Source organism: Scleropages formosus, chromosome 17 (assembly GCF_900964775.1).
Source record: "Scleropages formosus chromosome 17, fSclFor1.1, whole genome shotgun sequence".
In the NCBI taxonomy this organism is placed as follows: domain Eukaryota; kingdom Metazoa; phylum Chordata; class Actinopteri; order Osteoglossiformes; family Osteoglossidae; genus Scleropages; species Scleropages formosus.
In genome coordinates, this window is record NC_041822.1 from 14,533,783 (window position 1) to 14,548,392 (window position 14,610).

At 42.0% G+C, this 14,610-nt stretch overlaps 1 protein-coding gene across 2 annotated transcripts in view; it reads left to right on the forward strand.

Moving 5' to 3' along the window:
• The first annotated feature begins 3,434 nt into the window (after positions 1-3,434).
• The window catches only part of efna5b (ephrin-A5b), a 91,549-nt gene continuing 80,373 nt past the window's right edge, over positions 3,435-14,610 (forward strand). For both annotated transcript variants that reach the window (XM_018759470.2, XM_018759471.2), the window contains exon 1: positions 3,435-4,747. In XM_018759470.2, coding sequence (XP_018614986.1) covers positions 4,611-4,747 — 137 coding nt within the window. In that variant the 5' untranslated portion in view covers positions 3,435-4,610. The remainder of the gene's footprint in view (positions 4,748-14,610) is intronic.

Consider the following 14,610-nt stretch of genomic DNA (forward strand, 5'->3'; position numbering starts at 1 on the left):
GAAATTTCGACTAATAATTCCTCATGTCAGATAAATCGTTTTTATTGGTTTTTACGATTTGCTCAAAGAAAATATAGGCTAGGTGCTGCTGTGTTGACAATAAAGAGGGATAATAACAATAATTATAAACCTTTCAAAATTCATAGCAAATCTTTTCCTGACTTTCAAATGTAAAATGTATATATGTGCTCTGGGTGCATTTCACAAAGCCCACAAGAGTTGTTATATGAAGTTTAAACAGCAGCAGAAATCGTTCTGTCTCTTGTGGAGAGAATTCAGAAAACATCCTTGGGCTTTTGTGCGACATGTATTTACTGGACTCCTTAGACTTTCCTCTCTGTCTGTTTTTTTATGCAGTCTTTTCAGTTTTAGTCATATTTCTTGGCATTTGATTCCTTGTCTGGAAAATGCCACAGGTTTTAGTGTCATAACAGCAGCAGAGGAGTATGTTTTCTGGGCTTCAAGAAGATCCTCTTGGTGTCTTAAGACATAGACTAGCAAAAGAATGATACTACAACTAGTGTCACTTTCTGGTCCTTGGGGCCCGCCAAGATTGTTTTGCTGTTTTGCCACTTATATGTGGATTCTGGCTGTGTTTGCAAAGCCCCACCATGCTATTAGTGCAAAAGAAAAATGGCCCTTGCATTACAGGTGCCTCCTGTCGATCCACACTTGGTGGTCCCTTGCAGCTGCTCAAAGCAATGGAATCTCAGCTACAGAAGATCTCACCACCTGCTTTCAGGAGTGCTGATTTGAATGGTGAAGCTGCAAAAGGATGTTTTCAGGTTGCCATCATGGGTACAAAACTGATGCTGGAGCTTTGAGAGAGTTTAACTACCACATTACGCATCCAGCTGTACAATTTTATGAAACATAAGGTGCATGCATTTCAGAAAACATTCTGCTACACTTATATCATGAACTTACAGAGTATTAAATGAGACAAGTGCATGGCACCGTGGATATACATATTAGTTTTATGTGAATGAACGTACTATTATCAAAACTACATATACAACGACAACTGAGGGATAACGTAATTATGTACATTCAAAGCTGGTACAAATGGATCTAAAAGCAGAGGGTAAAAAAGACTGGAAACCATGGAAATTGATGATGCAGTGCATCTCTTATTCCAACTAGACTAACCGGTAGCCTTGTTGATTCGACACAGGTGTTGTAGATAAGAGTTGTCTGTTGCGGGAGCATGGCAGCCAGACATTCAGTTCGCCCAGTTTAAAACTTATTTACTGAATGAGCTTAACAGTGATATCACGGAGGAGACAGACTCATTATGTGTAAATGGGCTCCATTGTGCAGGGTTATGAGCAGCAAAGCATAGCGCATGCACCACGTTGGCCATATGCTGTCGACCGGTGACAATAGTAATGTGGTATGTGTGTGTCGCACCCATGAGACAGCATCTTGCGGGACAGAGACCGCGTACTCTCAAAAGACAGTGTGTGCCGAGTGGCTGAATGGGGCATCTGTTGGCACAGCAATGAAGCTTGGAGGCATCCCCTGCTGCAGCTCGCGGTCCTGTAGCGTAACACGGTATTTAACAAAGTGACAAGTGAAAAGCTTCCAGGAATGAGGCATGAGTGGGGAGCAGGGCGTTGGATGTGCAGTGTAGTAGATTTGCAGGGAGACACATGAAGGGTAATGGGACCTCCAAAATGTACCCATTCCAATGCACCAGCAGCTGTCAACCTGAACCTCTTACTCAATGGAGCTTAGTGGTGCCTTTGTTCTATAATAAGACACTAAGCCCATGGTGAGAAAAAGACCGAGAAGTAATAAACCTGAAGACCTGATCTTACTTTCGAAAAGTAAGAAATAGACATACACGGTGTTTGCATCACACAAAACAATTCAGCTGTATGCCATGCATCCCACGGGCATTACGGAGTATATTGCACATTTGCTGCAGTAACACAATCCCCAAACGGTCTGGTTCTTCTCAGGATAGACTTAACTAGCATTTTCCTGTCCATTTCAACGCGTACTGACACCTGTAATCGCGCAATGGGTTAAATTCTGAGGCTGTAGCTGTGAATGGAGGGAACTCCTGTTCGCACACTTTGCATTCCTTCCACTACGGGGCGTCTGGGCGCTTTCATAACTAACGGAACATGAGCAGCACTCGCAGTCATCCTCATCCTCATAGCATATTCACCTAGTGTGTCACTCTTCATTTTTTCCATTTTAGAGAAATGCTTAGGTCGGATATCGCTACTTTACTACAGCCGTGCACGTTTTAAAGAGCTTCATTTAATTTTTTTTTTCTATGACATATGAAAATGATTTAAAATTATAGTTATTTGACTTAAGTAAAGTTACTTGACTTATGTTTGTAAATACAACCTGTATTAAATCCGTGTGATTCAGAATAGCGAGCAGTAACTGATTTTGCCTACCCAAATACATAGAACTTAATTATAAGTGAAACACGTCACCCCTGTGTGTGAAAAGCATAAAAACACTATTTTTGCATTTAAGTAGACTAAACCTGGGGTTTTGCTTAATACTTATATGGCCATTAAATTAAATAGCTTAAGCCTTAATACGGTGCTGAGTTTACTTGTTGAGGGTGTGTGATACAGTGTGCTTTATGCGGATCAATGCAGTTAAAATAGCAGCGACGGAATAACAAAGATACCGCTACTTCACTGATAGAGCAGAAAAATTAATGCAGAGAAGTTAATAATGGAGACACGAAGAACCATGAACTGTTCACACAATGGACATGTCACGGATACGCAAATATGTAAAAAAGTCAGGAACTTAGGATCATCTTTCATGTCACATTATAATTTCCCATTTTAATCAACATACTGTATTCAGTTAAAGATCTAAATGCTTCCACTTACCGTTTCATGACTGAGGACAGACACCTGTATCCAACAGGTGATGGTTAAAGCATTTTTCTTCATTAAAAGTTTATAATTATGAAGAATGTATAACTTTTGTTATCGTTATTCTTGAATTCTTCTTTACAGGTAACAGAACACGGTAAAGTGACACCTGACTGCCTAGCCTAGTAGTGAAACGGAGGGATTAACATTTATCAATGCAACGTGAGCTAAACCGGTATTAAAACAAGAATGATTGATAGGGTGAGAGGACCTCCACATTTATTAATATGAGATCAGCTGCCACGTTTGAAAGATTCCATTTGGTGGACGAAATCAAGAATGAACCGCGATCCCTCCACGCTTCAGACAAACCCGCTCCCTTCCCGAGTGGGCGATCCCCCTTCTGTGGGACCCGCAGCACTCCGCTTCCTTTCACTAATTGAATTAGTTAAGATCCGAGGGGGCGTGGCCTACGCTTTGCGCTCCGGAACGCCCACTGAAATGTCCGACCAATCAGCTCACGCAGCGCGGGGCTGAAACCCAACGCGCTCCTCGCGCTGTCCGCGAGAGCCTGCCTTCGGTCTCACCTTCTGCGTTGGGCTAACTGGAACCTCACGAGTCTCAGCGCGCGAGCCGCGTTTCATTTCTCCGTTCGTTTTATATTAATATTTATGCGTATACAGCGGGCTGGGATGTAGCCGTGGAGCAGTGGCAGTCGATAGCGGGATTTACTTTCGGGTCTCCTGTTTTACAGCATATGAAAAAAGCCTGCCTGTGTGTTGTCGCTCCGGCGAAGGGAACGACAACGAACCGAACGAGCTGCTCGGAACGAACGGTCGAGAAGAGCGCCGAGAACAGGGAGGGAGCGGAGCCTGGGCCAGTAGTCCGCGGGGACAGCGGCACGACACCCCTCTTCTCTCACGGGCTTTTGCGTTTCCATGGGGCTCGAAAGTTATGACCAAGATCTTCTTGGAGACGGCGGACGGTCGCTGTGAGGTACGGACATAGGGACGCCCATCTCGGTTTTCTTGTTCAAAATCATTGGACTACGCTGCCCGCGGCTGTTGAATTCATGCCCACATCCCCGTGTCTGCTCGCATGATCACCGGCGTGCACACAGTTTTTTTTTTATCTTTTGGATTTTAAATAGCATTTCTGGGGGGTTGCGGCTGAGACCGGATCATTCCTTTTGAATTTTTGGGATTGTTTTTTGGCACCCCCGCCGGTTTACAGCTGCTGGGGTTCCCGCGACAGTCCGAACTGATGCGCTCGGTACTGTGAACACATGACCACGCAGGATCGTCATCAACCTCGTGTCTTTCACGTTGTGTGTTCGTATTGTTCTTAACGGACTTTGTACGCGCTCGGTCGCCGTCCAGCACCCCCGTCCGTGTCGGGCTCCAGCCAGTTCACATCACCAGGCTGAGAAGTGGACTCGAAAGTGTCAAAACGGGCGTCGTCACTGCCGCAGGTTGCGCACCTGGCTGGAATACTATACATCTGAACACTTGAAATTATAAACAAACACACACACACACACACACACTCTGCACGCACGCACAAAGTGACTGAGTGACAGACGCAGACGCCATTCGGGTGACACATGACATCTGATTCTGAACGACGCACCAGGCCTTCCCCTGTGAATGAGATCTGACCCGGTCCGACCCAGGTCCTCCCGCGCCCGACGACGCATCGCGCTCCGCCGCCCCAGTTCCCGCCGAAGAGGATTAAGCAGCCCGGACAGTAACAGCGATGCTGCTGCTGCATGTGGAGATGCTCGCCTTCGCCTTCCCCTTCCTGGCCCTCTGGATGTGTGTTTTTAGCCAGGAGCCCGGTTCCAAGGTGGTGGCCGACCGCTACGCCGTGTACTGGAACCGCACCAACCCCAGGTAAGGAGACGCGACGACTGCCCGGGCGGAGAGGAGGCCCCGGGGAGGCGTGGGGCACTCGACTCGTCTCAACTGCCTCTGTGGGATTTGCGCCTCGCTGTACAGACAATATAAACGTTATGGTTATGCACACAAAAGTTAAGGAAATCAGGAGCGAGTGCATGATTTCTGCAAAAGAGCCCTAGTTTAGGCGTAACTGCGTAGCTGCCATCCATCGTGCCATCCAGGGACACGGACGGACACATCGCGGGGAACTGCTCCCTCCCTGGTGGTGCGTCTATATCTATTGTGTAGTATGTGCATTAAACTGCTCGTTGAAGAAACATATACAACAAGGCGGTGGAAAATAAGCAGGTTAAATAAGACGAACATTTGCTTTGGAAACCGCCGTTCAGAAGCCTTATGGAACCGGCTAAAAACATAACGAAGAAGAGAATTCAAACGCGAAAGCGGCTGAAGAATGAAATTTAATATGTCATTGCTTATTGTAGGCGGAGGTGCAGGTGGGAATTTGAGTTTACTGACGTTGCTTTATTCAGTTTTTAATTTTTATTCACCTTTCCGTCGTTTCTTTTAGTTCTAAGTCTAATGGCAGCGCTGTGAGAGCAGGCTCTGCAGCTTATTAGCGAATAACGGCATGTCTCTTCATAATAATTATAATAATACAAAAAGATGAAACAGCCGCTCCCAGTGAGTTATGAATGAAACGAACAATATTCGCAGATGATGTACTTCACGATCCCTTCGGGTTGGTGAAGAATTAACTTGCCGGGCGGGAAACGGTCACTTGTTTTTTTTTGTCTACACACTTGAATGAAAATATGTTGTATTATTTTAATAACTCTAGTGTGATTAAAGAGTTAGAAGCAAATTGTGTTCCAGCTGAACGCGCCGGTGCCCGTTTCCACAGACTGGTGGAATGAGAGTCGTCGCGTATCAAAGATGTGACAACCGGCCGTGTGACCCTGTTTGAAAAAAAAGAGGGGAAAGTTTCGAGGTACGAAAGTGGAATTTCAACTTCATTGAAGGAAAAGTTCTTTCTAGCTCGAGAAATTACAGTGCACGTCAAATTACTATCTTTTTCTGTTCTCGGTGGACGAATTAGCAGAGCCCTCGCGGCGCGGTTTATTATAAAATACGTAAAACACGAGTGAAGAGCCTACGTGACGTGGAGCCGGTTCGTCGCGAGGATTGATCGTAACGTAAACGTGTTAGTTACCTAAAAAAGTGGCAGCGGTCTGTCAGGCTGTAGTTTAGAGAAGTGTGTTTTCTCTGGTGTGTGTGTGTGTGTGTGTGTGTGTGTACACACTTGGGTCACACACTCGGCACGCCGGGCTCGAGGCGGACCGTTCAGAGAGCCGCCACTCCGAGCTCCGGACGCTCCGCGCGCTCGGCGGTGTGAAGTCAGTGGCGTCTCGAGCCGAGTCTCCGTCGCGAGGAGGAGCGGGGCCGCGCTACTATCAGTGAGCTCAGCGGTGTCTTCATGGAGCCGCGTCCCGCTGCAGCTGGACAGCACTTACACCACACCTGACCTGGTCAGTTCTCCCCGGCTGAGCACTGTCCCTTGGAACAATAGGAAACGCTACAAAACGGTCTGTAAAACATTAAACCCGTAAGTTATCCGTGAAATATAAATGCGCGCATTAAGAAGCGCGAGCAAGAAGTTGATCACTTCGCGTAGCTCAGCTGTAACAGCAGGGACGAACAGCGAAATTTACCACGTCTGAGTTAAAAACAAATCGCCCAACTTTCGTTTTAGCCTTACACTAAGGAAAGGAATTGGAGTAAATTTAGGAAGGTAGGCAAAAATGGGTTTTAAGTTTTGAAAGTATTAACATTTTAAAGTCTAAAACAATATCACAGAGATATTACGTCGTAGACACGATGTTTATCGTCTCTGAAGTTAAGACTATGTGTGAGCTTTATGAAGGAGCTTTAGAAAATCCAACTTTCTTAAAACTACTACAGATTTTTTTTTTTAAAGCAGCCAATTTAACATATTTTCTGTTTAAATAAAGCCGCTAAGGTTCATTGCTCGACACGGAAACCTGGTGTCCTTGGACTTGGGGCGCTTACTTCATCATAGGTGCTTATAGATTTCAGAGAATGAGGGAAGTAGCTCACCTGCCATACGAAATATATTAGGAATGTGTGAACAAATCCCTCCTGATTATTTTGATGAATTTAGGCCATAAATTGAATTCTCAAGTTTTTTAAAAAATGTGTCTTGGATCACTAAAGTTGCATGCAAGTCCTTGGCTCTGCCTGTGCATCTTCAAATAATGATTAAATTTGCACCCTTTCAGTTTAGCCTATGAGGTACCGAGAAATTTCATGACATTTTTGTAATTTTTCTGTGCATATCATCATCTGACTATTTTTCCCAGTATTTTTTGTCAGTGAAGCTTAACAAAGCAATAGTAGAAATTATTTTTTTTAAATAAAGCATCTGAGGGCCCTTTTTGCATGGAAGGTGAAAAACATTGATTCTTCTTTATCAAAATGTACTTAGGTGTATTGAATATTTATTTTCAGAAAATAAATGCAGCTACTGAATACTGACTCTGTATTTTTGGGGAAAAAAGTAGTTGGAGCACAGTTTTCAAACTAGTTGGGGCACAGCACAGGAGTCCACATGGTGGACTCAGGTATTCTGGCAAATTTTTAGGTTCTTTTACACCTTTTTTTTTTTAATTCTAACTTTTCCAGTGAGTATCGTATCGTCCCTCTCCTTTAAGTCAAGAGTTTATGTGCTGCCGTGCCCAAATGAGCAAACGCAAAGTGGAACTTAATCAGATGTCTTCTGCCGACGGCTGTAATTTTATAAATGATACACATTTTCACATTTCAAAATTGACTGGCAGTTCAGCTGAAAAAAATTAAATCCAGATGTCCTGTCTCTCTAACTAGAAGTTAAAAAAAAAAAAAAAAAAATAGTCAAAGTAAACTTAAGTCTGACTAGAAAAAGTTATAGAACTGGAGTATGGCACACCTAGAAGTCAACTTTATTTGTAAAATATAAGGGTTTGAGTATTTGCTTTGTTTTATCTGTTGATTTAAGAATTTGCCTAAAGAAAAAAAGGGTTTCCTGAGAGAATGTGATCAGGTCCTAGGTTTTTTTTCTGATAGCTCTCTGGTTCCTTCATGAGGAATGAAGGTAAGTGACAGAGGGGCTGTGAAACGTGTTAAAACTAGTGTCTCAGTCGGGAAATATTTTGAGTAATCACTCACATATGAAGTTATATGCTCTTGTCCTCTAGATGGAGAAAAAAAAAAGTATCATATGATTGCTATCTGTCCATCGCAGCAAAAAATCTCAAGACACATGAGTCACTGGTAGTAAGAGGTGAACAAGTGAGATGCATGAGTCTGTTACCGTAACCAGTTAGGAGTTCACTACTGGACTTAATTGTAGTGCTGCTGAACTGCATTTACAGGAAGGGCTCCTTGTTGGACTCCGTATTTCATGCTGTTCTCCTCGTTCTAGAAGAGTGGTTAGTTGGGTTGTACCTCATGGCTGTTCCATTTGGCAATCGAGCAAGACGGTTTGAGAGTGCTTGCCTCGTTGAGTGGAAAAACAGTGTTAACCGCTTAATTGCTGTGCGGAACCCCCCCCCCCCCCACCACACGCACAGACACCTCTGCCTTTCATTATTGCTAATGTTCTTAATGAAGGGATGGTTATTCCCCTTACACAGGAGGTCCTGCTTTCCTGCTGGCATAGTACAGATAAAGATGAGCTGCCACTGCCCCTTCCCCTGTTGCCATGGACTTTGCCATTGCCACTGGCACCATGCTGGTCAGAGAAAATGAATGAATACAATTAAGCATTTCAGGGGCCCCTCCTGTTTGCCCCCCCCCCCATGGTTCTCCAGCTGTGTGCGCTTGTATGAGGGCTATGCATGCAGAGGTCACATTCTGGAAAACAAGCACAAGAGTTAAATGCAGTTGATGGTAGCGTTGCTCGAGAAAGTCCGTAATGTGACGTGAAGGCCACTGTTGTGTGTGCGAAGGCAATCGTGTGGTAATTTCAAGGGGGTAATTAGCATGGTCCATCAGAGAAGTACAGTAAATCTGTTTTCCTTCTTAGGTTAAAAGGGTGCTGTTTTTTTTTTTTTTTTTTTTTGTGGGAGGGAAATGTGCTGCATGTTTAAAAGTGCCTGTAGCCCAGAATGCTTTGCGACCCGCACTGCAAAATATAGCGCTGTGAGTGATGAAAACTGGAGTTAATGTACAATTTTCTTAACAACATGCATGTGTGGCTTCTTTTTGGTTGCAAAATTTGAGTGCTATACCAGAGTTCCCTGTATGACAGAGCTGTGTCTCAGCATGTTTACAACATTGTGTGGGGGGACAGCTGAGCGCTGCCATCTGAGCAATGGTCAGATGGGTGACAGAAAACAGTCAGTTTAGCAGATGTTTAATTTCTGTGCTAAAGTTAGACATGCACTGCTTGGCAGTATCACTTTACACAAATTGGCTGTGTAGGGATGGTTACAAAAGTCATGGCTGAGCATTGTGGGAGCTGTTGGTAATTTGTGTACTCTTCAAATTCACCATCTGGATGAAACTCCTTAAAATTCCTTACTGTCCATCCTGGAATGTGCTGTGAAGGTGGTGAGTGGTTTTTGACCATAGGCGAAGTCACCGGCGATGGTGCGATGGTACACAGAGCCCGGAGGGGCTAGTGGGGCTTTGCATGTTTCCCCCTTGAGGTTCTGACAATATAGGATAATAGCACATACCTCCTGTCACTGTCTTCAAAGTGTCTGGGATTAGAACCCAATGAACTACCTCTGGTTTTGCTTATTTGCAGAAACATGCAAGTCTTTTTCACCAAATTTGTTAGGCATATCTCAGGCATCCTGCAAAGAACCTCCCCACCTTACTTTTTCTCTCTTTTTCTTTGCCCATTTCTTTCTTCCTGTTTTCTTCTTTGCTTAGTTGAATCGGTCCTGTTTTTGCGGTTAATTTGCCTGCGCGGTGGGGATCAAAAGGTACAAGGGAGAGAGTTCATTAGTTGGGGAATAATCAGGGCCTTACTTTTAGAGTTCTTTCCTTTTTGTACAAGCAAGGGAGGGGAAAAAACCATACATTTGTGCAGAAGGAAAAAAATCTTCAAAAATTTAAAGTGAACGTTACAATAATCATGCTGATTGGCATTGTGTGTTTAATGCGAATTAAGCTGTTTTGAGATGTTTGTACTATTTTCTGTGATGCTCATTAAACTCTTAAGAAGTAGAATTTCAAATCCTCTGGAAATGTATAAAATACAAAAAGGGGTATTAATTAAGGATTTTTTTTTAAAGCAGGGAATATAATTAGTTTTTTCCTGCCTGAAAAATGGATGCTTTCCCTAAAACCAAGTCTATATGCTTAAATTATTAGCTTCATGTTTAATGAGTTTTGTCCTTTGATAATACCATGTTTGGGTTTTTAACCAAAAACATAAAGTAGGTGTCTCTGTCTCGAATGTATAATGTAATGTGTTTTTTTTTTTTTAAATAAAAAGAATAAAAAGCTCATAAAAAATATGAAGTATATTCATTTTGCTTTCGCAAGAAAGCGGGCATGACTGGGGATTAGGTTTGCCTGAGTGGATATTGGAGAAGCACATGCAAGCCTTCAGCAGTGATATGTGGCCTTTTTCCAGGCAAAGCTTTTTTAGAATCAAGGTTGAGAACCAGTCCTTGTCTGAAGAATATCAGTCCCTGGATAATATGAACATCCTCCATGATCCTCCGTGATATGTCGTGTTAGTAGAGGTAGTTTGGAAGGATCCATTTAAATTATTGCTGAACATGTATTCTTTCTGGGTTAATGCATTTATGTATCATATTCATTTTTTTTTATGTGGGGAAAGGGCAATCTTAAAAGGAAAAAAAAAAACAGGCAGAGAATGCAAATAACTGTATTCTTTGGGTAGAAAGTTTTTCAGAAACACTGGCATAGCCCATAGATTTCTTGACCCACGATCTGCGCTCATTCTTACATTGGAGAAGAGGGAAAAAATATTGAGTCTATCTGGCAGTTGCTGGAGGTCTGATTTGCCATCGCTGGTGGAAAACTCACTCTTATATAACACATGAACCTAGGTTAATAGCCCCTTCTCTTAAAATCCCTTTGTGCTTTGTGTTTGTTTAAAAAAAAAAATGCTTTCCGTAGGTTTGAAGGCTGATTTAAACCTGGTAATACTGCTTTTTGCTTATTTTCCTGTGCCGCCATGGGGTTACCAACAGGAGTCCTGTGTTGCGTAAGATTCTTGTCGTTTTCACAAATGGATAGTAATCATGTTCAGCTACACAAAAAATATGAGAAACTTGTAGTGGCAGTGTGTTCATTGGTACTTATAAATCATTGCCCATGAAATGTTAAATTCCTCTATGTCCTTTTTAGATCCTTCTTGGTTGCGTTTGTGGCTGTGGGAGTCTGCCATGTTATATGTGTGCTTCTGCATGATGTTGCTTTTTAGCTTTCATGCGATATTGGATCAGGAAAGGAACGAACTGAGCCCCACACGTCAGTTCATTAAGGATCACTTTTCTGAAAAGGGAGAAGGGCTGGTCAAAGCCAAAGTCTGGGATTTGTCCTTCTACTTCATGAGCTGGAGGTTTATACTGTTTCTCCTTGTCCAACAACAGGAGATGGACAGAATGCAGCTGGCAGATCAGAGGAGGTATCCCTCTCCTACCTCAAGGGGGTGCTCATGTGCGTGCACATTTGTGCGTGTCTGTGTGCGCGTGCAACCGTATGGGAGGGGGAACCTTGGTCCCCCATCCCTACTGCAGCGGACCCCGTCTTATCTCAATCCGTTAGCCTTATAGGGAAAGACTGCTTATGTCAGTAGTGTGGTTTTGCCTAGCATGTTAGCAACACCGAACACATAAACTGATATAAATACATAAATGAGAGCATCCAGTGCCTAATGTGGACACTCCACACTGCTGTGCCCCCTAGCACCGCTTTGCCCTCCCCATCAGTGGTGCATGCATGCCATTATGCTTTTGGACTATGGAACAAGACAGGGCTGCTCTGTGGAATGTCTCGAGTTTAAGCTCATGACCTCATAAGCTCTAGTGATTTATCTTTAAAAGTACCCAAGAAAAAACACATTTTTCAGTTTCACCAAAGGTAGTCCTTCTCCGGCTTTCTATCTTGCATATTTTTCAGCGATAGCCGGTGTGCAGTATTTGTGTCATCCTTTATTAACGTGTAAACCTAGGAGAGGTTGTTTCACTTGGCCTGTATTATATTCTTTTTTTGCTTCATTTATACTTGATGTTTTGGTACATTTATGGAATTATCACATTTGCATTAGTTTTATTTACTACTCCCTGCTTAAAAATAACTTTAAATTGTTAGAAGGCAGATTCAGTCCTTTGGATCTGAAGGAAAAGAAAAATATACTGCATTATTATGGGGGAGATTATTCTTTTCATGGTACAATGACTTCAAATCTTAGTTGAGTTCATCCCTGTGATTTAAAGAACCTGGAACTGTCATTCTGGTCCTTAATGTTGTGTGGACTGAAAGAAAATATCTTTAATGCACATAATATTTAGTTTAACAATATATATTTTACTAAACCACTCTACTTAATATATTTAGCATATTTTAGAAACGACACCAATATACATAGCTGAACTCCATTTAATTAGGGCTCAGCAAATGTGTCGAAGAACTGTTATGTATGGCAAGCGATATGTCTCATTGTTTGTGACATCGGTCAGCAAAGATTAAAAACAAAGGCTGCCTGTCTGGATCACATTCACATTTCATGACTGATTGCTCAAGCGTTATAGTGCAGGAGCAGTTCATTAAAAAGAGAAGCATGAAATAGTTCATTTTTCAGTTTTCACTTTTTTTATTTTATTTTTTATTTTTTTTTCCATGATTGATTTCTTATTCCTTCGAGAGAAGGAAAAATTTAATTCCTTTTGAGGTGTTTGCTCTTTGAGAAAAGCTTTGGTTGGTTTGGTGAAAATCTGGGAAGTTCTGGTATGTTTTTATGTGTGACATGCAGATTTTTTGTGTTTTTTGCATTTTTATTTTTTAGGGAAACTTGTGAAACTTGGGGGTGCGGTGGTGCAGCGGGTTTTCCAGGGCCTGCTCTCTGGTGGGTCCAGGGTTCGAGTCCCACTTGGGGTGTCTTGTGACGGACTGGAGCCCCATCCTGGGTGTGCCCCCTCCAGCCTTGCACCCTGTGTTGCCGGGTTAGGCTCCAGCTCGCCGCGACCCTGCTTGGGACAAGCGGTTTCAGATTTTGTGTGTGTGTGTGTGTGTGTGTGTGTGTGTGTGTGTGTGAGAGAAACTTGATATGCTCATAATCAGTGATTGAAGTTTGTTGTGGTGATAGCTGTAGTGGGTGGCTAGGTGGCACAAGCTTTGTGAAGACATTGAAAATGACTGACGGGGAATAATCTCAGTGTTCAGCAGAGGCTGTTGAAGGGGGCAGCACTATCTCAAGGCTGATTTTAATCTTGAAAACCCTTATTCAAAGTTGTCAATCATAGCCTATCTAAGTATCCTCAGGTACCCTATTTTGTGTTGTCAAAGTGTATTTTAGCTTGTCTGTAAAGAACCCTAGGTTTTCCAGGTAAACCCTTCTAAATGCATATTTTATTTCATATCTGCATTTAATTGTAGCTTTATGTTCCACATGTTTTAATTGAAGTTGCTATGGAAAAGTACTTTGATGGCAGTCTGGAAAAATCAACGGCTGTGAACTGCTTGATTTGTCACCATAAAAACAGTTGTTTTAAATGATCAGATATACTACAATGCACTTATAAAAGTTTTTATAATACCAGATTATAGAATTTCATAAACCATCAGCATTTCAGTATTACAAGTTTACACATAATACTATTCTTAATTTAGTCACATGATGCTAAGTTTAAACTTTATATACCAGTTCAGACGCAGTGCAATGGAAATGTGTATTTTTCAGAGAAATAAACTTAGAACTTAAGGAAAATGTAAGAATTTCTGCCTGTGAGAGATTTTTCTGTAGCCAAGAGAAAGACAAATAAACCAAACCTTGTGTTAGTCTAACTTCTAGCTGTTATGCCTCCAGCAAACACGTCTTTTTACATCACACTCGTGCACAAAATGAGAGAAAACATTCCTTTAGGGTCCAATCATAACAGCTAACGGACAAAGTAAAACTGCTTATGCAAAAAAATAAATACTTTTTGTCGGCCAATAAAGTTCCTGTTATGCCAGTGTAATTCTAAAAATTATAGAAGCCCCTCTGATAGTTATTTATACACTTTGATCATTTCCTTCTGTTTCTAGGAACTTGTTTAAGAATATACTATTTCAGTGGTTCTCTCCTCAGTTTTCTGAGATATTATGGCAACTGATAGACATAATTATCTTTTATCATAAATATTCTATTTAGTGGTCTTTCAGAATACCACTGTAGGACTATTGCACGTTGATGTATTTCTACAAAAAACTACAGTTCCAGTTCTACAACACACACGTCACATGGAACAAAAAAAGCCCATGGTTTGTTTTTCTTTTCTGTGTGTTTTTTGTCCTCGATGTGTTAAAAAAAAAAAAAGGAAGCCCTTTTCAGTCCTTCGAACTAAGTTCAATTTTTCATTTCTTCCTCCTCCTTTTGCTTTAAGTGCCTTGAATTGTTTGCTGTGTTTACCATCAAAACACCCTCCCTTATAACTTCTCTCTATCTCTCTCACACACACACACACACACACACACACACACACATATATATATATATATATATATATATATATATATATATATATATATATATATATATATACATACATACACACACACACACACACACACTTATTTAGTCTCCCATGGAAAAAAAAATCTGGTGCACCTCT